This window comes from Aspergillus alliaceus (genome assembly GCF_009176365.1).
Source record: "Aspergillus alliaceus strain CBS 536.65 unplaced genomic scaffold BDW43scaffold_39, whole genome shotgun sequence".
Taxonomy (NCBI): domain Eukaryota; kingdom Fungi; phylum Ascomycota; class Eurotiomycetes; order Eurotiales; family Aspergillaceae; genus Aspergillus; species Aspergillus alliaceus.
Window position 1 is genome coordinate 33,560 of NW_022474722.1, and position 25,602 is coordinate 59,161.

At 44.9% G+C, this 25,602-nt stretch overlaps 3 protein-coding genes across 3 annotated transcripts; 1 reads left to right on the forward strand and 2 right to left on the reverse strand.

Annotated features, from left to right (window-relative positions):
• Positions 1-1,880: 1,880 nt before the first annotated feature.
• On the forward strand, positions 1,881-3,416 carry BDW43DRAFT_321028 (pyridoxal phosphate-dependent transferase; the record flags this gene model as incomplete). The annotated part of the gene is made up of 3 exons (XM_032049234.1): positions 1,881-2,419; positions 2,482-2,820; positions 2,879-3,416. The coding sequence occupies 3 exons, from the start codon at positions 1,881-1,883 to the stop codon at positions 3,414-3,416; spliced, it is 1,416 nt and encodes a 471-aa protein (XP_031897614.1).
• A 213-nt stretch (positions 3,417-3,629) lies between these two features.
• Positions 3,630-5,119, reverse strand: BDW43DRAFT_313589 (amidohydrolase; the record flags this gene model as incomplete). Its single annotated transcript, XM_032047642.1, has 3 exons — positions 3,630-4,413; positions 4,480-4,688; positions 4,748-5,119. 3 exons carry the CDS (start codon positions 5,117-5,119, stop codon positions 3,630-3,632), a joined length of 1,365 nt encoding a protein of 454 aa, XP_031897615.1.
• Positions 5,120-18,591: 13,472 nt separating this feature from the next.
• BDW43DRAFT_321029 (HNH endonuclease signature motif containing protein) lies at positions 18,592-20,029 on the reverse strand (the record flags this gene model as incomplete). Its single annotated transcript, XM_032049235.1, has 2 exons — positions 19,430-20,029; positions 18,592-19,373 (listed from the first exon to the last, which is right to left on the reverse strand). The coding sequence occupies exons 1-2, from the start codon at positions 19,698-19,700 to the stop codon at positions 18,592-18,594; spliced, it is 1,053 nt and encodes a 350-aa protein (XP_031897616.1). The 5' UTR covers positions 19,701-20,029.
• Positions 20,030-25,602: the final 5,573 nt, after the last annotated feature.

The window sequence follows — 25,602 nt, forward strand, 5'->3', positions numbered from 1 at the left end:
GACGTAATGGCCAGATTCATTATTTTAATTCTCACAGCGGCTGGCTGAATGTCCTATTTCATCTGGAAATTCTCACCTTTCTCACAGTACAGTCGGATGCAAAACTAGTTTCACCACTAAACACACATCAATTGTTTCTGAACGCCATAGCCCATACACTATTTATAAATTGTAAAAAGGTTACAAACTTAAACGATCGCAAATAAAGCCAGGAAAGAGCCGACAGAACCGATACGTGCAGTGGTCGCCCATATTGAAGTAATATGGGGTCTGAAGTTATGAGCTGCCCCCAGGCGTCCCGATATTACTGTATGCCTACCATCAGAGTGTACACAGGCATATAATCTTTTCATGGTAACGCTTCAGTTTCTTAGGGTCTTTTGGGGATTTTCACAGCTAGATGAGTTTCGGGAACGGGAAATATTCACTGAGGTGCTCCATCGAGGTTGAGTAAAATCTTACTCGAGGGATCTTATTTAGGTCGGCTCAGTTGTATAGGTTATACCTGCGGATAGTTACTTGTACAGTGTATCACCCTAGTGAAATTATTATTGACTGATGTGGCTTGCTGACTATGAAGGCGTGTCTGCCCGTTTATGGACTACAGAATAATCCGCCTGCAACACCCATATTACCTATTCCTAGGACCATAGTGTTACATTAAACGCATGCAATTGAACCCCAACAATTTCCAGATTCAAGTGCTTGGGGAGTAACTCCGTAATCCATGTACCAATTGGGAGACCGTTTGACAGCAGCCTTCTATAAACCAGCACATAAGAATGTACAAGACAGGGCTCGACCCACTTCTGGGTTTCAATGATGCGCAAACAGAACGTGCAATTAAAATAGTGTGGACTGAAAATATTATTCCTCATCAGCATCGTGGATTGGCACGCTCGCAATTCAAAGCGCATTGGCATCATAACTACACAAGATAATAATAGAAAAAGCTCAAAGCCACGCCGCTTCCGGGTTCTGCCAGCCTCTCCGGACGTTCGGATAAGTATCGTGGGCCACCAAGTCATGTGCAGATCTGACCCAACTCGTACTACTTCCGGAGGTGACATGTCTTAGTTTTAAAGCTAATTAGTAAAAAAATTCAAGACTCCTACCTACGTCAAGAGTAGCCTATCATGGCGATCATGAAATATGGAGGAGAAGCATATGAGCGAGGTCTACTACTTCCAGGAACGGCTAGTTCTCGTCCTAGCATTCCTGTTCGCGGAAAGGGGTTCGTAGACACTACTCTCTGCAACTCCTCTGCAAACATCCATATACCCCTCAATCGTCTTACAATCAGGGAAATCAATTGGCTATGCCTACACATAGGCATCCTTCCCTAGAGCAACCGTAATAGGTAGGCCGACAAGTCCCTAATATGTTGCTGTCACACACCTGCCTAGCCTTGGATAAACACCTCATTTTCACTTTTCAACTGTTGTAACGGCATTACAATCACCCCCTTGCTACTATGGCCATCACATCTAGCTCTGAAATTACACCATCAATAAGACACAATATTCGCCCGCCACCTCGGTCGTTTCCGCTCGGAAAGGCTAACATTTATCAGCCCTCGGATGAACTCCATGTACGAAAATCGCTCCCTGCTAAGCAAACTGTCCAATAACATCGATCTAGGCTATTAGCACGTCCCTACCAACTTGGGACATGGTGTCTGCCATGGCCCGCAAAGAGGATTGGATAATGGAGACGGTCGAATGGGCCTATCCACGGTGAGGCAACCAGATCTATCTGGTGCTGGCGGACCAGGCAAGATTAGCTAACGGGAACGAAGATTCAATATAAACACCCAAGTCAAGAAGCTCTCGGATACTGTCTTACTCCGGCTCAAGGTCACCGATGAAATGACACGATGTATGGTATTTAGTTCTGCAAAGGCTGCTCGACAATGTGCTACCACCCTCAAGGCCGCCTCGATGCGGCACTCTGTTGTGGAGGTAGTTGAATTCGTCATGTCTCCTGCCTCCGATCTTGGAGATGGAACAGCGTATTGGGCTCAGTTCTCGGCGACTTTATTCCCGGATGAACTGTGGAGTGAGGCCATGGCCTTCTGGCGCGACACTGGTACCGGTATTTCCACACGACAGGCTCCTTTCTGTCTTGAGGAATTATGCTACCTGGAGTCCAAGTCCTCCAACCCAGCATACCAAACCTCATCTCCATGCAAAAGGGAGAACCAACCCAGCTCCCAACTCCACACATCAGTGCGCTCGACCCTAGCTAGCGAAACCGCAGTAAAATCCCATATTGCCCAGTTAGTTACCTCTGAGCAGCCAGGACAACCCCCCGTGCAGCCGGGAGATGTTTTCCTGTACCCAAATGGGACAAACGCTATATATTTATTATCGCAGATGTTGGCCTCTTCCAAGGCCGAGCCCACAGTTGTGGCATATGGGTATGGCTACCGAAAACGCCCCTTTTTAATTTAATGACATTGCCTCATACCCTGCCGTCTAGGTGGCTATATCCCGAGACTGTCAAGGCACTCCACCGATGCGCTTGGACAGAATACATCTCATATAAATACGGAACGGAGGAGGAGTTGGATCAACTGGAGAGCATGCTTGCATCGGGTCGACGGATTGATGCACTGTTTTGCGAGCTACCCAGCAACATTAAACTGTCGTCACCCAACATCTTCCGGATCCAGGCCCTTGCAGAACGCTATGGTTTTATCATAGTTTGCGACGACACAGTTGCCGGTTATGTGAATATCGATGTTCTTCCATACGTGGACGTTATAGTCTCAAGTCTGACAAAGTCTTTTAGCGGAGCCTCTAACGTCACTGGAGGAGGGTACGTTTTAAAGTATTCCTTGGGTTCTGTTGTATTGGACGGCGCTGACAATTCGTAGCCTTGTGGTCAATCCCGGTTCTCGTCATTTCAGTAGAATCCATGCCACCCTATGTGCGGAGTATGAGAGTACCTTCTTCCCGATGGATGTTGACGTACTCCGGAACAACAGCAAGGACCTGGTCAGGCGGATGAAGCGATGCAGCGACAGCGCACTTTCTCTGGTGGATCTATTCCAAAGCCATCCATCAATCGCTCAGGTCAACCATCCTTCCACATCATCAACGGGGTCTTTGTACAGGCGCCTGATGCGCGAAGGCGGTACTTACGGCAATGTCCTGAGTGTCGTCTTCCGGGAACCACGCAATGCAGAACATTTTTATAATACCCTGAATGTGTGCAAGGGCACAAGCTTTGGAGCAAATTTTACCTTGGCTCTTCCATATGTTCAATTGGCAAACTACCTGACCCGTGACAAGGTTGGAAAATACGGCGTGCCGCAGCATATTATTCGGCTGAGTGTCGGACTTGAGGACAAGGAACAGCTTCTCCAGGTCGTAGCAGCTGCCCTTGGAGAAGTCGAAAGACTTGAATCTTGAATATATTGCATGACGATCCTTAGTCCACTGGGCGAGCTCCTTGTATTTACAGATCAATGATCATCACTGAGAGTATGATGGTGAACCATACTCTACATTCTTTTTGTCTCTTGTTAACCGTGACTCCACAAAGCATGTCCAGATCGTACAATTCATATATATTTTATACTTTAAATCTCTCTCACAAACTGAAACCGGTGCACATTACTAAGTCTATCGAGACTGGCTTACTGGCCATATGGACCGTATTTGGTCCATTAGATTAGCCCTCTCTAAGATACTGTAGCTCTTCTGCTTGGCTGCTTCTATAATAGCCTCTTCGTCCATGGTCAATAATTTCCCACGGTCTACTACCAGCTGACCATCCACTACAACCACGCTCACATCACGTCCAGTCGCAGAATACACCACGTTACTGACTGGATTAATGCAAGGCTGTAGGTGCGGCTTCCGCATATCTAGAGCGACAAAATCTGCCCTTTTATTGACTTCCAGGCTTCCTATCTGGTCTGCAAGACCTAAGGCCCTTGCTCCATTGATTGTTCCCATCTCAAGGATAGTCTCTGCGCGAAAAAGACCCGGATTATGGGATACACTCCTCTGGACGATTGCGGCCAGCTTCAGCTCTTGCAACAAGTCGCAGGTATTCTGACAGGGGGCCCCATCTGCGCCGATACTGACATTCACACCGGCTGCTACTAGGTCTGGCACCCGTGCGATTCCTGACGCCAGTTTGGCATTCGAGGTCGGGCAATGCGCAATGTGAGCCCCCGAGGCGGCTAGCTTGGGGATGTCATTGATTTTGTCCAGATGGACCATGTGTGCCAGCACCGTCGATGGAGACAACAGCCCTACCGACTCGGCCCAGGAAACGGGCGTATGGCCAAGTGAGGCAAAGGAGTTGTATTGTAGTTGGGATTCTGCGCAGTGGATTGTAATTGGGATACCATGGGAATGAGCGACTGCTGTCATCTCTTTGAATCGATCATCGGAGGTACTGATGGTGAATGGCGGCTCCTGTTACAAACGTGCTGTTTCTGTGCAGATAGATTGCGCCACTTACAGTCCTGGGGTGAGAGCCCCGAACCAGATCCGAATCCGGTCATTTGCTGCGCCATTCCATCTCCTCCACGATTGCACTACGTTGGCTATGGAACGATCAGTAGCATTATTGGCCGGAGCAGGCAGGGGGGCCCTCCGGGCTAAACAGCCTCTGACACCGCTATCCTGGACCACCCGACAGAGCTGGTCAAAGTCATGATGTTCCAAGAACTGAATGTGGGAAAAGTCAGATGTAACTTCGAGGGGATACCTGGAACACACACACTTACCATGCTCTCTAGGAAACATGTCGTCCCGGACTTGAGCATCTCTGCCACACTCAATTGCACTGCCACCGAGGCCTCTTCAGCTGTCATGGTACACTGCAGGGGACGAACTACATCCTCTAGCCAAGACCCTAGTACCTGGTTGTCTGCTGTGCCCCGTAGTAGTGCCTGGATAGTATGCATATGTGTTGATATGAGCCCCGGGATGGCGACGTGCCCGCTAAGGTCGTACTCTCTTTCGTGGGGATATCTTCTCCGAAGTACACTTGTCGCGTCGAGGTCCGCAATGATGTTGTCCCGCACATAGATCGCACCGTCTTCAATGATGCGCCGCGCGGGGTCCACGGTGATAATGGTCGCGTGAGTGTAGAGCATGATTGGCCTGGAACTCCTGTCGCTTATTGAACAGCAGGGTAGCAGTTCGGTTATAGGATATCGCCCGTTATTGTAAATTAGCTAGAGAAAGGACCGAACCTTTGTTAATGAGGGCCTTAGATCTAAGTTATCCCTTGTCTTGTGCCATGGGATCCTTGCTGGTTACGGTCCAATTACATCGCGAGATGCAAGTAGGGCAGCAAGGGATGTATACTCCCTACATAAGATAGCGGTCACCCTACAGGATCTAAGCAATCCTGAGAAATTACCCAAATTTGACTGATGCATTAAGTTTATTATATATCTTTATTGCAAATGAGTGTATCTAGCCATTAGCATGGAAAAGAAAGACTGCCATTATCCATTGACAGGCATTTAGCACACCTATTGTGATCAACTTGCTAGCCATGGTAATTGAAGCATCCGAGCATCCCTGGACACGATGGGAGACCAGACTTAGGGCGGATAAACCTTGCTTACCTCCTTACTGGTGGATTTAACAAAGTACTCTTCCCTGGTGGACTTATTCATCTCGCCTCTTTCTTTTCTGTCTTTCTTTCTTTCCTTTTCTTGCCCCACCAATCCAGCCCATTGTTCAGTACAAGCCTGGAATTAGCCTAAGAGATACTTCTATCTTCCCTACAAGGCTTATAAGCAACTCCAATTGCAGTATGTAGATGAGGAGAAAAGACGCGTCACGTATATCTACATGGCAGCCATGATAACAAGATACAGATGATTTCGGCCGGGTAAGTGACAGCGCATTTACGTATGGTCGTGCTACCGGATCGAAACCTCTAACGTCGGTTCACTTCAGGGGTGTATATACTCTGTTTGGGAGTTGATTCAACCGCCAGTTATTTATACTGATAGTAGCCATGGAATAACTCGGTAGACAGACACCCGCAGCTCCGGACCAAGTCAGCCCTGCCAACAACACCTGGCTCTCAAAGCTAGTCAAGGAGGCAGTCCAGGACCCTCCCGATCTCCACCTGGTATTGCAGGAATTCCAGAATCTCATCGAAGCCAACCAACGAATCTATATGCTCTTCCAATCCCTGCTCCATCAAGCGCACAAAAGGACGCCCGGCTATGAAATCGAAGATTACCCGATTATGCTCCGCGTCCCAAACCATATCATTACGCATGTGCCTCCGTAGACCGAGGATCAAGCCGGAGCTCCAATTCTGGGCATTCTTCAATATGTCATTCCAACCGTGAGTGGCTATTCCGCTTTCATAGATCCTGAGGTGAAATAGATGATCAAAAGGGTTCTCGATACTTGAGATGAGTTTTTATCGTCCACGGAATCTATTGCGGTCCTTAGTACTCCTTCTACCGGTTGGTTCAGCTCCTCCGCGCTGGAAAAGTTAACTACTGCAGCCAATATCGCTGGCATAACTTACAGATTCAATGAAATATATGCCTGCCCACCCAATGCCCCATGCTAAGGCTTCCAGTCCTGGGGCGCATTCTTCACCGTGAATTCAGAAGTAATAGTCGACCAGTTGCTTCTCCTGATGATAGCAGCATTATTGCTAATGCATGTGAGTCTCGACCCTTTGCTGATGAGGAATGTAGCCCGCGACGCATTCTGTATTAAAGGAAAAACTTACTCCCTCTTCGATGTGCTGGAGAGCAAAGTTAGTGATCTGTTTGTTGGCGAAACTGTCTATCAGGGATGTTTAGACTCGCTTAGTTATTGCCTTTGGCATGCTCCTGTTTCTGGAAAGGTCTCCAGAATGCATACGCTGGACGGCACGTATTACTCAAGCCCATGCCCCATCAATATGAATCTACCCGACTGCAGTATGACTGTTCAGACTGGCTATCAATCCTATCTGGCTCCTATATCAACGCAGGCAGTAATAGTTATCGACGCAGACAACCCGGTAATTGGCCAGGTGTTCTTTGCCATGGGCATGGTGGAGGTACCTACACGTGAGATCTTAGTCAAGGAAGGAACATACGTGAGAAAAGGGGGCCAGCTTGGGAATGTTCCATCATGGGGGATCGCCGTATTGTCTGATCTTTAAAGAGGGAGTCGATCTTACCGGCTTTCCAGACATTGAGAGGAAAGAGAATGTACCGGTTCGGGGCAAAGTGGCGGTCGTGATGCGGGGCTCGCAGACTCCAAAGATATAATTAGTATAAAAAGCAGGATTTGGGCTTCAAGTTATAAGAAACCCTCTGCAATTTATATATAAAGCTGTTCTAGAACTTTTCTGCAAGGAAGCTTCGACTGCGACTTACTTCCAACCCGGTGTCGCGTTGAGGTTTCTTTTCCATACTACCTTATGCTGATTTCCTTTAACCTCATCGTAGCCTAGATGCAGGTTGAGACCCTCATTTCGTTACCCTGAATAATCTGCATACGGCCGTAGTGTCTTTGGTTGAGTGGAGCGGAGGATCTCTGCGATTTGAGAGTCTATGAGCTCCGGTGGGTTTTCTGCGCGGGAGTTGTAGGGTTTTTGGGAAATCATTAACATCGCAATCTATTAATTTACAACTAATAAAAAAGGAAGGCGATCAAGTACGTTCTTCGACCTTCCCACCTTGAGGGAATGACGTATAAGGCGATTGCGGCGCTCGGAGGGATACTCCGGGGGCCTTGAGGGTCCGAGATAAGAGGAGGTATATGTCTAGTGAGAGGGTATTATTATTATTATTATTATTAATCAAGGTTAACGTCCATGTAGAGCTGTTCTATCGTTTGTATATTCATTCTGGCCCTTTTCCTCGCCCAAGCCACCTATCTGCACCAGCTCCTTTGGGCTATACTTGCCTTGTAGAGTATTGTTCCTGGACTTCCAACAGGTCGAAGGTGACGGTTTGGCTTGTTCTACCTCTTGTCTGTGGGAACATGCAAATAGGCAAGTAAACCCGGCTTGCTTAAAAGGCTTCGGTTCTTCAGCCTCGAGAACTTACTCAAGTTACCTAGGGCCTGTAGGATGTATTGCCTGTCGAAGACTCCGTCCTCGAACGTAAACAGTGGCATTTCTTTTTTTTTTTTTTTTTTTTTTTTTTTTTTTTTAAAGAAATAGCTACTTTGTGTGGTGATCTCTTTACCCTAACCATTCCACTTTCTCTTGTCAACGGCCGCGGGCCCAGCGTCAACTATTACTTTATGACCAAACCTCTTCCTATACCCTTTCAGGATCAGATTTTCTGGGATATAGATTCCTTGGGGTTACAAAGCTCTTTGTCCGTTAACCAGATCGCTCGATTTAAAGGATCTGAGAAACGAGGTTATGGAGTGCGCTGTAACGACGCTTCCAGCGGTAGAAGGTGCCTTAGCTTCTTTCGACAGAAGAAGTCTCAGGCGAACCCTACAAGACGGACGAATAATTGCTCTTAATGTATCGCTCTTTACTTTGCTGCTTGGAACTGATACTCTTTATGCAGGAATCAATCGAATTCTTGAATGCCCCAGCTGCTAGTCGAGAACTGTGATCGAACAGAGAGGCTCCTATCATTACTTATAATAGAAAGGTAGAGGTATGGCCTCACTAACTGCCTCCTGAGTACCAGTTTCAGCTTATAAAGCCCGGTCAGCCTTTTGTTCGACAGAGAGTTAGCTTCGCTTTCCGTTACTATAACTACAAAATTCTTTTGCTTCAGTCCTATCTTTGCCAACTCAGGAGCAGCATAGGAGCATCACCAGACGAGGGTTCCAGGATTTCTAGGAAACTATAACCGTGCTCTTCTTGCAGAACTGTTCCACTTCCAGGGGTAGCGGTGGGCCCAGATTTATCGGGATAATATCGCTGTGATCTCCAATATCGACTCTAGATTCGCGTATTCAACCTAGAAATATACAATTAAAAACTTTAAGAAACTCCGGATTAATCATGGCCCAGCGTTTCATTCAACCCACCAGAATCTCCACTCCTTTTTAGTTTCAGTGTCGGATGCCGTACAAAAAACTTAGACACTTTGCCATTTACCTTATAGTAGAGGCATTCATTGGTTTTCCTGTATGAACTTGATTCGACAATGGCATCTGCCCTTGCAAAAGAACAAGAAAAAAGACCCTCGCCTTTGACAATCTGCTGTACTTAACGCGTGGTTTCAATAATACGGCTAATAATTAAATCACCTAAGAAGATTACGGCGCGTTGAAAACGCAAGTGGTGCATGACTGACATGTGCAACTCGCTTACCGATTACCATAATAGATACTTACATGGGCATATTCAATTGATATTGAAAAATATCAAAAAACATACAACAGCCGGGATTCGCTGGTGGTCACCCACCCAACTACTAACCGGCCGGCGTGTGGCTTAAGTACGGCTGAGCGGACGGGAAGCCCTGTTTTCCACACCCTGTGGTCGTATGTGTCTGAATTGTGGATGAGAAGATATATATAAGACTTCTCTCTTCCTCACCCAGCTAGAAAAAAAGCTTCTTTAAGTATCCTGATAATTAGAGCCTGTATGTAGCTTATATCCAGCCAGTAGTATATAATATCATAATCTCTATAAACTCATGAGCTAGCACTGTATAGTATTCTAATATATAAGACTGCTTTCTGGATTAGGCCGCTATTATCTTATATAAATATAAATATAATATAGTAGCTAGTTCTCTTACTCATGCTTAGTATTCTATAAAATTCTATCAATTTAGTTGCAAGACTAATTTAAATAAGATAATAGTGATATTGTCAAGGTCTAATTAGAATATATAAGAATATTGACTGAAGACTGTGGTACTATGCAAAAATATATCGAAACTTTCAAAACATAAAAAGAAACATACAACAGCATTAGTACAGCCGTGCTCACCCAGGCCTTTTCGTGGGCGTGCCGCTGCTTTACGCTGGCTCTTCAGGACCTCCTTCAGTGACATGAATAATCTTTACCAGAAGGGTAAGAACGCACATTTGTTATACACTTATTTGAGACAGGTTTTATATTTAGTAATATCTAGCTGCCAGTTTCTCACTTTATCTCTATCTTATTATATTTGATCCTTAGGCGGAAACTCAACATCTCTGCAAGTAACTGTTTTCTTCTATATCTATACTTTAGATTATCAGACGCCATGTTACCAGAAGACTTTAAAAGAATTAAACTTGATAATTATAATAATTCTATAATAACAGACTGTAACCCACGTACAAGCGGGCCACACGGCAGAGCGGGCTGTTACGCCCGGGTATTGTGACGGCGCAGTCACTATACAGGCTGCTGAGTTATAGTGAATATCAGCAAGTAGTGCAGGATTCTTGTTTGTTCTGTTTGTATTCGAGATAGATGATATCTCACAGAGCTTCGCTTGTGGGATATTCTCTTCTTCAAGCAATTCTCTCGTATTAGAGCTACCCAATAGAATCAATCTATCTACATTGGCCTGAGCCGTTACAGGTATCTCTCACTAAATCTGCTGCTTATTAGTAACATGGGTAGGTCAAGGCTCACTACACCTTAACAGCCTAGGGGCTCTAGTGGCTGGGTCTTGAATAAGGAACAAGAGTAACAAGGATAACAATAACAACACAGGGTAACAGGGTCACTGGGAATCCACCTCAGTGATGAACAGCTAATGATTGAAGGCCAGGCCTATTGAGTACGTATACTCAATAGTTAAATAGTACAAACGAGTCGAGTAAGCATAAAGGTACTAATAACAATGATAGACTGAATTGATCACGAAGAACTAAACTAAGTACATGAATGACTGTCCTTATATATCCTTTGTTGGCTACTCCCGTAGTGACTCCCCCGGGGTAGGTCTGGGGGTATATCCAATCACCGTGTGTGGTCCCGTATACTCCGTCGTATACTCCTTCGGGGGTAGGTAATGGAGTAGATATCACGTGACCTGGAGATCCTTCTTATCCCCATGCGTCCCCTCGGGTAGCCGTCACTTGTCTTCCGTCATTGTAGTCCTATCACTTTCTGCCTTGCGCGCCCGCTTTACTTGATAAGGTGCGCTAGACAAGGGTCTGTAACAGGTACATAAAGAGGCCTACGGCCACTTCCTACCTAGGCCCTCTACAGAAAATAATTCTACGGCTACATATACAGGAATGGCAGAGAAATCGGCTGATCAGCTTTATTTTATCAATTTGACAGGCGTTTAATGGTGATAATATGAATTACTTCATTATTTTGCTTTCCGTTGAAAATTGCGTTCCGCTGACGACCACCCACCGCCTTTCGCCAGTGGGTGGTCGGAGCGCCACTAATATATGTAAACCACCCACGGGTCAAAATACATATATGTGAACCAGCCGCGGGGGCCCACAGCTGTAGATCCTTTCTAAATAAGGTAGTAATTTATATCATGATATAATACAGTCTCTTGATACCGTAATGTATTGATATTACTGTAGGTAAATAATATATTTACTGTATTTTATCTCTTGGCAACCCGCGGCTAACCCGTTGACCCGCGGGCCACCCAGGAAAGTAACCCGGCCCATGCCGGGTCATTGCATTGGACAACCCAGCCCATTTCTTGGCGAGTTGGGCCGGGTTTCGTGGGCCGGGCCTAACAAGTCTATCTAGATCATTCTGCGGGCAGAATTAGTTGAGAAGATAGTAGGAAAATGAGTGAAAATGCGAATTGGCAGCATTGCTGTGCCGTGCTGGAGTGTACATACGATATAGTATTTGGGGTGCTTGCAGAAACCCCGCATGGCTCAGGTTCAGCAGAGGTAAAACATCTTCTCTTGGTGGTAGTTGAAGGGACTGTTATGTCGGCGGGGAGCACGAGCCTGCTTTGCTTTTATGTCTAGCTTAGTCTTCCTATGAACGCGACAGTCAGCTTCCAGCAAATCACAACCAAGCTCAAACGTTCCAATTCGTGTATATTCCTGTAGGCTGCCTTTATCTTGTTGCCCGCGTTGTACGATGAGCCCCTGTGAGTGTGACCAACACGGCCCTGTGCGGGTTCTATGGAGAATCTCCAGGAGATAGTGGTCCGGCATGCCGTGAGGTTGGGTTTCTCCCATCAACTCCACTTCGTTCAGGCCGCGGTAGAATCCGTCCAGCTTTCCCGAGAATTCGTACTTCTGAGCCGCGAAGACGTTCGGAACCTTGCTTGAAAGCGAAATATCGACATCTTGGATCTTGAACTTATCATTATCTTTGTCTAACTTAAACTGTACTATCACCGGGAGAAGCTTGGCACTCATGAGCAATTTGGAGGATACAACACCGCCAAAGGGATTGTTAGGATCTATTAATTCAGTGTCTGCGCTCCATACCTGAGCCGTTTCTCTTGCGTCGGTATCCTGGAAAAAGATAGAGTCCTTAACGGATTGACCTGATGCGCCGCATCGAGAGACCCATGACCACGAAGGAAATGTTCCCTGTTGATAACTTTGCAGATCAGTACCGTCCCACAGCAGGTCCTTGGGCAGTTGGCTTTGCCAATGACCCGCAATGTAGTTCTGTTCACTGCCTAAGGTGGGTACAAACTGTCGCGGTATAGCAGAAAAGGCTATGAGCCTATCCTCCGCCTTAGATAGTGCACGAGCAATATAGGATGCTCGCAACTGATTCCATTCGAATTGAGGTTCCAAACTATTTCGGTGGTAACGCCATATTCTTTCAACAGATGGTAGTGCAGGCGCTTTAATCTCGTGGTATGGCCTGCTTGATACGCAGCTCCGACAGTTCATGTTGGAGCTGACACTTAGAATTTCTGATAGGTCGGTATACTTGCTCCATCTGGCGGATCCATATTCCATGTCATACAAACATTGCCATCGGACCCCGGTAGTTCCAAATGCCAGAATTCGCTTGGAAAGCAAGTGCTCCTGCATAGTCCAGCCACGAGTGTGTATTGGCTCCTTTCCGCGCCAATTCCCACCTGAAATATCCCAGCCGAAGACACTGTCCAGCACCACATATCCGGGGACTCTGTTATGACGATATCGAAATGGCAGTGAAAATTGGAGCTCACTATGCTCTATTTTCTCGGGATCTATAGCGCTCAGAAGCCCGTCATTCTGGGTCGCAGCTCTAGCGGCTGAGATGAGTAATGTGGCGTTCTCGTATATGTGAGCCATGCGGATGAGCTCCCTAGCAAGGTCGTTCGCATCATGCTGAATAATGCAGAGGCTGTCGATCCACAAATATCGAAAGCCTAGCTGTCGTGTTGTAAGGATGGCGTCCTGTATTGTTGTAGGCTGCTCTTGAATAGAAAAGCCTTTTTCATAGCGCTGCGCGACATTTGTCCTAACAGTGGCATGGAGCTGGTCTCCACATCCCCAGCAATAGCTCAAAGCCAGATATCCGCTGCAAATACTTTCTGAGGACAACGCTTTGCTGTCCACGAGTTTAATGATGTCTTGGTTTCGACCATTCCCTTGAAGGTCTAGAAGCCGGGCTGGCCATGATGCCGGGTTCCTCGACTGGGCGTCGCGTAGTCTGCATGGTTCATGATGATGCCTGCAATCCGACAACCATTGCCTGGCTCTCTCCCAACTCTCCTCAGAGGATGGTTCTGCGATAATTCCGGCGATATGATGCGTGAAATTTACTGCGCTTGGGTCATCTAGGACACCAAGAATATCAGCTTTGAATGGGCAGACGAAAGGATGAGCTGCTTACCGGAGGAAAACGAACGAATACGGAAGGTATCGTTGAGTTCTTTAATAGATGCGGGAAGTTGACTCCCGTGTAAACGTATATGGACTCTGTTGTGGTGAGTTGGAATGCCTAGTTCCTCATCACGACCCAAGCATATGATCAGACTGCCGCTGTTCTCGCCGTTGGTGGTATCTCCTGTCGAGGAACAGCCACCCGTGCAGTAGTTTGGTGTTTCATCAACAACAGTTGAATCAACGTGGTGATTAACTGGATGTTCTGGGCTGGACCCGAAGGACTGGTGTCTCATACCGCAACCTTCTATGCCCGTAGAATCATCTATATGATCAGACAGGCCGCTACCTTCATCCTCTGTTTCCCACTCATTGCTATCTTCATCACCCCCTCCAGCGCTCTTGCTGTCGGAATTCCTTAACCATGACATCAATATTGGCCAATCTATGCCTTTATTTCTGAAATACTGCAATTCTTCGATGTCGCCAATGGGCTTGATGCAGAACCTTGGATTCCTATAGGCCTTGTACATGCTTTCGACCCACTCAAAACACTCTGTGCATTTAAGAAACACACCGTCTCCCTTACCACCAAGAGGCTCGAACCCTTGGTCAAGGTCAATGGTAAAGAGCTCTGGAATGTCTTCCAGGATGCTTGGATCTTTCCAGAGTATATTGCACTGGCCATTCTGAGCTTCATAGTCTGACAGGCTGCTCACACTAGAAGCGCTATCCGAGTCCCTGTCGTATCCCTTAGCTTTCTTATAGTACTTGAAAAACTTTTTTCGAACTCTTCGATTCTCCTCTGTTGGCTCCTCACTATGATCGCGTTAGACCAGGGATCAGCATAAGGGAGCAGGCTGTACACCAACCACATCAGTTCAACCAGCCTCCGTTCGTAGTAAGGCCTGATTCTCATTGGGGGTGGTTGGCGCGGTTTTCCTATGGCGTTCATATTTAAGAGCAGTGGATTGTCGCTGTGAAAATCTGCCCGTTTCTCATCTTCAACCCCACACTCTTTGGAATCAGTCATCCCCTTGAAGAAGGTTGTCATTATCAGCCGCTGTAACGGATTGTAGATTGTTGAATCGGCGTACGTTGTAACTGCGGTCTTTGGGGAAGACATTCAGTCGGTATAGGGGGCTGTCTAACTCGCTCTTCCGCCCCATTCTCAGAAGGTTGAACAAGGCCCTCAGATATATACCCACAACAGCAGCAGGAGAGGAACACTCAGCCCCACCAAATCCTATGCCATAATCTAATACGACCTTGTCCTCGTGTAGCTGATTGATTGGCAGGTTTTCCTTGTGCAGCCTCGTGTGGCGTCTCTCGAGTTTGTTTCCATTCGCCAGTGGCCATCTAACACTAACGCTTACCTGCATATTCCGAATGTGCCAACCTATCATGATGGGGATGCACCAGACGCGCGGGCTAGTGGTGTCAAGGGTGTCTACTATTCGGGGTAGAGAATCTGTCAACTAGGTAAGGGTACGTAGGCTTAACAGGAAGAGGAAGATCAAAGGCAGGTAGTAGGTACTATTCAGACAGGGGACTGGTTCTTGATCTCCTACTACTTCTAACGGTTTGCGAATTATAGCTGAAGGCTCCATGCCTAAAGGGTTCAGAACCCCCTTGAAAACCAATCCATCGTATGGCCTGATGCTCCTCATCGGTGACCGATTGTCTATGCACCTGGATCAGGGTATCCTGTACAGTCATCAGGCTGAATCACTATTCGATCTGTGACAAGTGGGCTTTGTTTCGCAGCCTTTAGGATGAGCTCCATAGCCTGAGGGTTCTTGGCAGATAGTCTGGAGAGTCAGCAACCCAAAACTAGGCCTCTGCAGGACTGCGAGCTGCCCGTTACAGGCTCAGCTCGGGCCAACGCATAGGCGGGCTTTGGACAAAGGCTAAGGGCCTGGAGATAAGTTGTAGACTGAAACACTACATAGAGTATGACTTCTTAAAAAACAGCCCGCGTGCTTTTACAAAAGCAAAAGAACGGGTGACATAATTTGAATAAAAATATACAATATCAATTGTTATTTTATATATTTATAGTACACTGTTGAAAAATATCTAATTAAAATAATTGAAATATTTTTTATTTATTCCTGTTACAGACCCTTGACTGCCATTAGCTTCTGCAGCGTCCACGCTCTTGTAAACTGTTGTGATTTCAGGGGAAAGATGGACAGAATGATGCTGTATCAGCTACACGTACGTAGCCTACTGAGGACCGGATGCCATTCCGATAGATACTCAATTCTATGGATGACTGTATCAACTATCTTGATCGCTTCTTATCTCTGTCACTTATGGGTAAAGCCTTCAGGGGGTGGGAGCTGATAATCCAGCCAAGCCACTAGGATCACATGGTCTTGTATAGATTCATATCCCTCCCCTTTGTTCAATATCCCGAAATGAATGAAATGAAGCTATACTAGCTTCCTAAATAGGAAATAAAGCAAAAACATAGAACTGATATGGAGGAATATTGAATGCCTTTATCTTATCAGTCTGAGGATCTTGATATTATATTATAGAACGTTATTTTAAGTCCGGTTACAGTATTCTGATTAATTGCTTTAAGCTACCAGTCTTAGTTGCCTTGGTCAGTCCATCTGTAACTATTTCAGATGTAGGGATATAGAATAGCTTAATATTGCCATGCTCAATGAAATTATGAATAGCATAATATTGTGTAGCGGGATGAAGCCCGTTAGTATACTCAGGCCATTGGCCCTCATTTCCGTATTCGTCACATGGTGTATTTCTGCCCGTTCTTCCTGTCATACCTCATTGTCTCACCGTTTGTTTATTCTTCTCCTCTTTCCTTTCTTCCTCAGCGTTTTCTTCTTGTTTGATAGCTATGATAGTTTATCGAACGTTGCGGGTCCTATCCCTTACACTTTTAATGATAAGATTGGTCTTTGTACTGAGGAAATAAATGAAAATACTGTTTAAACAGGTTTTCTATCTTTATAAGCAGATCTAGATAACAGGGAAACCTAAAATATAAATAAATAATTCTTGAGATTAGGATGATAAGATTGCTTAGTAGCTAACAATGGCTACAATAACGCTCTCAAATGAGAATGACTAACTATCGAGCGCTGACGGTCTTGCCATCCCCCAAGTATATCATTGGCAGACACGTCAGGATCCATTGCATATTACTTATCTGCTAAGTCTACCGTAGCACCTTTCTTGATTAACAATTCCACCACTGGGTATGGTGTCCATCTAGATATATCTTTGTAATCAAGGTTCCACGAGTAAGAAATTGAGTCAACGACTAGGTTTACGACTCCAGAAAACACTGCTATATGAATAGATAAGATATTGAATCTCTTGTACTTGGATGGGTACATTATGTTTATGTCTTGTACAATAAGTACAAGTTTGAGTGGTTATTTCATAATACTGTATTAAGATAGTCTCTTGCTAGCTTTAAAGGTATATCAGGCAAATATTTGCTCCTTTGAAGATAGAGACTCTATTGAGTAGCTGCTTAAAACAAAATTGTGATTTTTGTACTGTTCTCTTTCGATGTGCCTGCAGTTGGCACGAGTCCAAAATTCAGAAATATAAGGCATATACATACAACTCTGTCGTGCTATTGTTATTTAGTAGTACCAAATATCTGATTTGTCTCCGGAGATACTCTTGGAAACAGTAACAGGCTTGTCATCGATAAATCGATAAGGTCCAGATAAATAATCGTTAATACTCGTCGATTATTGTCTATAGATAGGCAACTTCTCGATGACAAGCCTGAACAGTGATGTACTAAATAGACTGTGGCTGTCTGTTGGTCAATTTCAACCAACTTAAGACAACAATTAAGCAGCGTGCCTCCTATAGATATACCATTTGAGTCAACGAACGTGTCTTCATCTTCAATAGCAAGTACGCATAACAACTTATCAACAGTTAGTGGTCGTTCTGCTAAATGGATCCATGTAATAATTTAAGAATATTAGCTTTTTCCTTCCTCTCCTAACCTTCTTAGAACAAGAGGGTAGTTAGTTCAATATAAGTTGAAGCTGATCATCTGGACTAAGGTTCGAAGCGTAAATAAATAGAGCTTCCGAGGGTTTTACCGAAAACAAGCTGAAAAAAGATAGTGATTACAGTTGCTTGAAAGATATCCTAAATATAACCTCGGCTTCAATGACGTCTATTTCTTTATTTTATAAGGATAGCAATGGACTGGACGTTTTGATACTCTGAAATATATATAATCGCGGGCTTAAGTGCTAATGTGGGTTCATCGGCTGGTGGGAAAAGGTAGGCTTTCCATAATACAGGCAAGTTTATGCCGAACATATCGGGACTAGTCGATTAGGCAGAAGAATGTATAAAGATGGTAGAGCCATGTATAGTCCGTATTGCGAGTGAGCACTCGGGGCAAAGCCAACATCTTATATACCATGTCGTGCTACTTGGCAACTTGATTATCAAGGTACCAAGATAAAACACGGGCTCCTGCGCTCATCGTTAATATTCCTAGCAGGATGTAGAAATTATCTATGGGCTATTTCCAGCCTAGGATAGCAGACGCGTGTCCGGACACTCATCCGCCATCCTTAGTGCATCAGTGCCTATATAGATAGTGCCATTATAAGCGCTACTATATAGACATAGGGTTATAAATTCAGTGAAGCAATCCCAGATTAAACAGGATCAGGCGTAGCTTTAAGTAGCCTCTAGCCGCTAACCTAACTCACATCACCGGCTCCCCACTCTAATGTGGGTCATTTCCAGCCCATATGCAATGGTAAAAGGACTGGTTGAATACTCCCTAACATGAGAAAAGCCTATAGAGGTGTTGTTGAGAAGGCTGTTGGCGGCAGCTTCCGTATAAAAAAGGAAACGCCTTAGGTTCCGCTATTATACTGGCCTCGAGCTAAATGGCTCTCTTTCTAATGTTTTCGGCACCAGGGAGCTCGGGCGACTTCTGACGCTGCCTAATTTTGCCGGCAGTCTCGTGCCGGGTGGCCGTGCGCAATATCAAATTGCCGACAGCAAGCAATTCGGCGATATTGGTGGAACCGTCGCTAGCGAGTTCAAAGCCCCCAGATCCCAGATCCCGGACCAGTTTCTCGATCTGTTCTCCACGACCGCTCGCGCTTAGAATGTTTCCAATGGCGGCGTGAACCGCGAGGAGATGTGGGTTGGGGACAGCATATCTGGTATCATGAGAAGTGAAAGTGACCACTCTGGTGCTGGGCACATGGCATGAATAGGCGCCTGCAAACTTCTCAAAAGTCTTGATCTGGTACTTATTGGCCGTTTCTGTCTCTTCAAATACGAGATGGAATTCGCCGAATTCGGTGTGCAACGGAGCCAAGAGCATCATAGCATTCTCAACGCAGTTAAGGTCTGACGAGTGAAAGTTCAGGAAAGATCGCAGCCCAGGGAAGTAGCGATATAGTGTTGCCCACGTTCTGGACACCTCGAGTTCTTCTCCTTCGCTGTCAGGGCTGTAATCACCCATAGAAAACGGGATTATGTGAGACGCTTGCAGGGGGGCGTGATTTGGGCATTTCCGCGGTCTGTGTTTGGAATCGTACGTCTTGGAAATGACACATTGGTATCCATCGCGAGCTAAGCAAGCCTGTCGGAGTGCGGACTGCTCATTGCGGGAGACAGGATCCACATTTTCTGCGAGGAGATTCTCCACTGAGTCTTGGTACCCCATTCGAGGGGATGGGGTTCAGCTGGCGTAGTGCCTCCCCTTGCACACATTGGGATCAAGATACCAGTATCGATATTCTGCCACAGCTCACGCACATTTTGGTCTGTCTCGCATCCATCGACATCCTCGGCGAGATTGCACTTGCCATCCAGAGCTAGGTAGCGGAAAAAAATTCGTATAAAATGGACAGTGTTATCGGCTCCATGGCGTGGCACGTATTTATCCAGTCTCATACAAACTGCGGCACCTGCTTCTTGATGAGTTGTAAATTTCGTTGAGATGATGGGACTCAAACTGCTGTCCGACGGGGATGACATCCATCTTGAACTTGGTGTCAAGCCAAGGAGGTGTGGAAAGGAAATTATGACGGGCTCCAAGCAATGAGAAATCCAGTAAAGAGTGAGAGCAACAAGAGTAACATTTGGAAAAGATGGTATAAGTGAGATATATTTCCCTGGAGAGAGGTCGGTGAAGATATCACAATGAATTCAATGTACTCTCAGGTTGCAGTCACTATGTAGTAATGTGAATGAGGACATCGTGGATCATTCATAGGTACAGGCCTATTTATGGAATAGCGGGCTCTATCATTGGGGAGGCTTTCTGCCCTAAACGGACGCCTTTCAAGTTCGCTGCGTGGTTACAAATGTCACAGGGGCGCAGGAGTTTGCCAACCCCGGAATGCTTCCTTATCTAGTCAGGACACGAACAACAGCCCGTTCCTCGAGAGTCCAAGCTCCTTTGAGGTATTACACCTCAACTTACGAGCGACTATTACGGCCAATCCGCAATAACCGTTTTAGTTGCCTACTGCTTTCAAACCGCCGTCCTTCAACTATTCTATTATTGCTCACAGTATTTCTAGATTTAATTATATGGCTCGTCTAGTAAACTGATAAAGTATTTTAAGCTTTAGGCTTAGTTTTTATTCTATACATTTAAAAAAAGAATAGTATTTAGTCTACAGGATCCTATCCTCAATTTAACGTTGATCCTGCTGGATTATTTTTTGTAAGGGATAAGACCCGCAACGTTCGATAAACTATCATAGCTATCAAAACAAGAAGCAAACGCTGAAGAAGAAAGAAAGAAAGAACCCACAACAGTGTAACAATAAGGTATCACAGGAAGTAGGGGTCGAAATGCACCACGTGACGAATAGGTAACCGAGGGCCAACGGCCTGAGTACTCTAACGGGCTTCAGCCCGCTACATTCTTATCGGGAATGCGGGAATCCGTATTACCAAGTAATCTACCGCTGAAATCTAAGGGGTGCAATCGAGCAAATGACGAGGTCTGATTCCTGGTCTAATGATAAAATGAGTATATTTATAGTCCTTAAAATGATAATTTAATCGTATGATATCATGGTGTTGTGGCCTGATAGGCCTGATATCGTGATCAAGGCACTAATCTAGTGGCGGGACTTAGGGCACTTTTATTTCTTTTGGTTGTTGTTGGTGGTGGTGGGTGGTCGGAACGCCACTAATAGTTACCGCAGAGTTTAGGAAGAGGAGAATGAGCCATTTAAGCAGCGCTCCAGAATCTTAACTACTCGAACCGAACGTTAGCTTTTACTTGTTGAGAGTCAAACTTCTTCTACGCCTCCTTCGTCTCTTTTCTTGATCTGCCTACTCCAAGGACTTTCCCTTATTCACTAGTAGATAGGTGTATGTTAAATGTCTTTTGTTCCGCATAAAAATTAACAAATGTCCTCAAGGTACGACGAGTCATAACGCCTTTCAGAGCGATATCTCATTCGATTCGGCTCAGCTAATCGAACTACGGCTATATCTATCGGCCGTTCGGAGGCGGATGTATCGATACTTCCAGTAGGAAGCTCGCTGAGGGTGGATTCAACCGCGCCTTTGCTGTCACCATACAAATGCCAGCTAGGTTGCAACAATGGACTTTATCAGATTATATAGTATTCCAGTGCCCGCGTATCTTTGCTTACTCGCCTACCAATAAGGACCCTGTTGGCTCTGAATACATTAAATTAGAAAAGGTCTAGAGTCCGAGCAAAGGCTGAAAAAATCTTAAAATGTGTTTAAATCAAGGCGCTATTGCTTTCCATTATCTTGTCTAGGAGTAGAAGTATCCTCTATAAGCACGATTTTCCCCCTAACTAAAAAAAAAATATATATAGAATTACAACTTCCTGGTGGTGATGGAACGTTCTGTATTGGGTTGGATGCGCATTACAAGTGGTCGCATAAGGAGTGACACCATTTATCCGTTGAGAGGGGTCCATGTGATTTGTATGAACTTACAGTTGTATCACTGGTCTAACTCCAAGATAAGTTTCAGAATTTGGCGATACCTGAGAAAGTGTTGCAAAGAGAGACCTGGCATGGCTTGAGAATTTAGGTCGTGCTCGATTGCCGTGTGTACGTCTGCACAGGGAACTGTTTGATTATCAGAAAGTTCAACCCGCTGGCTATATCAGAAATCTTCATGAGTTTTTGCGAATCGCGCAGCTCTTGACTCCAGACTAGAACAGCGTTCTTAATCAGCCAATTCTCTGCCATCATGATCTCCAACAGAGCAATACTTTGGTTTCAGATTCATCCAATATGGTCGCACTGGTAAACTGGTAACCTTGTTCGATCCTTCCATTGTCTTCTCAGGCTGGTCAATCTAAATACTTTCAGAATTATGGTGGAAAGGGTCAGAAATATTGTCGAGCCTTAGCTACCGCCAGACTTCAGGCGAGTCAAAAAGGACGAGCAAGAAGCGGTGGAGAAAATTTTTGGACAATGTTAACTGGATTACTACTATTTCGCTGCTATATGTATTTATTTATTTATTCCTCCGGCTGTGCGCAGCCTAAGGCTGCATGTAGCCTCCTTGCTGAGTTTCCAATCACAGGGTATTTCAAGCACACAGTATTCCAAGCACGCGGGTTCAAGCCAAACAGTATATCAACATAGATAGGGTTCTATAGATTCCATAGACAATGGGTTTTCAGAAGGTGGTTTTTGCAGTGGTTATTCAAGCAGACGGTTCCACACAGCAGTAAATAAGCGGGTGGAAGGGCCCTTCAGATAGTGATAGTGACGCAAGGCCCAGGGACAAAAGTCTTCGCTATCCGTTATCCAAAGGGCCCCCTCAAACAGGTAGTGGTGAATTTCATCGTGATGTACCACGATAAGGCAACAGGACAGACCTTAGCTAATCCTTGATGTTGTTGACTAGTTGCGTGGGAGGTGAAAAAAGGGGGGGACGGCTGAGGGCGAAGGACCAGAAAACCCTCACGGTCGTACAACTACTCTTTCTTTCCTGTTGTTTGAGCAAATCCTGGCTTCCTCTGGTAGTTGGGTACAGAACGACCGCCAAAGTACTGATCCCCAGCACCACGTAGAGGTGCCTGCCCATCGCTGGGATTCGCTGCTACAGTTGAATTCATCGCAGTAAACCGGTGACCCCGCCCATGACATGGCACATGATCGTAAATTCGCTTGTCAGGGGACACAGTGCCTAAAAGTAAATGGGGAATACATACAACGACGCTACGAGAAGACACGTTGTGAGCAGCGTAGACAGGGTGAAGATTAAATGGGTCTAGGACAATCAGGTGAAGTTCAGGTGAAGGGTGAATGAAGACATGAAGACACAAAGCGGCAACGACACTAACCTAAACATATAAAAAAAGTTTCAAAACCAAAAACATACAACAGCTGGGATTCGCTGGTGGTCACCCACCCAACTACTAACTAGCCGGCGTGTGGCTTAAGTACGGCTGAGCGGACGGGAAGCCCTGTTTTCCACACCCTGTGATCGTATGTACCTGAATCGTGGATGAGAAGATATATATAGGACTTCCCTCTTCCTTACCCAGCTAGAAAAAAAGATTCTTTAAGCATCCTGACAATTAGAGCCTGTATGTGGCTTATATCCAGCCAGTAGTATATAATATCATAACCTCTATAGACTTGTGAGCTAGCACTGCATAGTATTCTAATATATAAGACTACTTTCTGGATTAGGCCGCTATTATCTTATATAAATATAAATATAATATAGTAGCTAGTTCTCTTACTTATGCTTAGTATTCTATAAAATTCTACCAATTTGGTTGCAAGACTAATTTAAATAAGATAATAGTGATATTGTCAAGGTCTAATTAGAACATATAAGAATATTGACTGAAGACTGTGGTACAATAGTGGGTCAAAAGTCTGATTACACTCAAAAAATCAAAAAATCAAAAAATCGCAACAATTTCAAGATCGATTTCCTCAACCAATTCAAATGGTTTTAATCTACAAATGAGTCTACATATCCCTCATTCAATACTTTGTATACCAGCCACGTGCTCGATGTACTGTCTGAAGCCTGAGAAGCATAGAACGAATTAAGCGATCTATCACCTCCTGGGGTATAGCCCACCAAGCTTCCTGAATATACTTTCTAAAGCGCCTCCAGTCAATTTTGACCTTTCTCCTAGAAAGAGTATAGGATAGAGCTCTAAAAGCTAGCGCTTAAACAGAGCCCAGATATGCTCTATAGGATCTAAATCAGGTGAATGAGATGGCCAATCTAGAACCCAGATTCCATGAGACTCAAAACCAGTCCTGCGCTTCAGCCGAAATATGAATCTTCACATTATCTTGCTGAAATATAGTGCCTGGCTTATATATCGGTAAAAGACCCTTTTCTAAGCAAGTAATAGTTATAGGACTTTGTTGAATAACTGCCCCGATAAGATAATTTATCCCACTCTATAATGACTAGATCAGATCGACCACCTAGCTATATAGAATCCTATACCATTTGAGAAATATCTTTTCTATGGTTCATTAGGGTCACCAGATCACGTCTATAGGCCTTGCATGAGAATTGAAAGACATATTGGGTAGAGGGATTAGATTTTCTCCGTACTGAATATTTATCAGAAAACATGAATTCATTCCAAGTAGAATTTTTAAACAAATACACGCAAATTGAAGACACTTTTTAGCTATCTTACGCGTTAGAGCTATACACTTCTTACTTTTCCATTTTTTTAAATAAAATCATTTTAAAACCCGCTTGATTGTTGAGGTAGAGACCCCAGAATCGCTATTTGCATATAAAGCTCTATAGCTAAGCTTAGGCCTTCGTCAAGCCAGTAGATAGATATAGCGCTTAGTAGAATGATCAAGCTTTGTAGGCCTTCCTTTTCTTGGGAGTGATTTTAAGGTATGGTTACATAAAAAGCATTTTTTTGTAGAATAGACTATATTGCAACTGACGCCAAATTGCTTAGCCAATTGAGTTGGAGACACATTGTTTTCTAGAGCAGATAAAACAGCCGCTCGAGTCTCCATAGAAAGCTCTGCATTAGGCCTTCTATTTCCGCTTATTTCTGTCCCAAAAGCTCTCATTTTGATGTAACGACAGATAGTTGAAGAAGGTGAGATTTTCTGACGCGTCGCGGGAACGCGCGAAAGTAATCAGACTTTTAACCCACCTTGTTACTATGCAAAAATATATCATAACTTTCAAAACATAAAAAGAAACATACAACAGCCGGGATTCGCTGGTGGTCACCCACCCAACTACTAACCAGCCGGCGTGTGGCTTAAGTACGGCTGAGCGGACGGGAAGCCCTGTTTTCCACACCCTGTGGTCGTATGTATCTGAATTTTGGATGAGAAGATATATATAGGACTTCCCTCTTCCTCACCCAGCTAGAAAAAAGCTTCTTTAAGCATCCTGACAATTAGAGCCGGTATATGGCTTATATCCAGCCAGTAGAGTATAATATCATAACTTTCAAAAAGTAAAAAGAAACATACAACAGCCGGGATTCGCTGGTGGTCACCCACCCAACTACTAACCGGCCGGCGTGTGGCTTAAGTATGGCTGAGCGGACGGGAAGCCCTGTTCTCCACACCCTGTGGTCGTATGTAAGGGCTCCATGAGAAACATAAATTATATTAGATAGAAATTATTTGAATCAACGTTACTTTTTCCATGTCGCTATAGTATGTGCTCATCGGTACCACGACATCCGTATATAGTAGAGACATAACCAGGAATGAATCTTTGTCCCTTGATTGAACCGGCGCTTTTGTTCCTAACACTATGGGGATGTCGAATGTGGAAAACTCTCTGGAATAACAAAATTATTGGATTCAACTACCTTTGTAATCAAGCTGAGGGGGTAGGTGGTGCCCTTTATATAGGCAAAGACCATACAAAGGTCCTTAAGGTCATACAAACCCCCGTTCA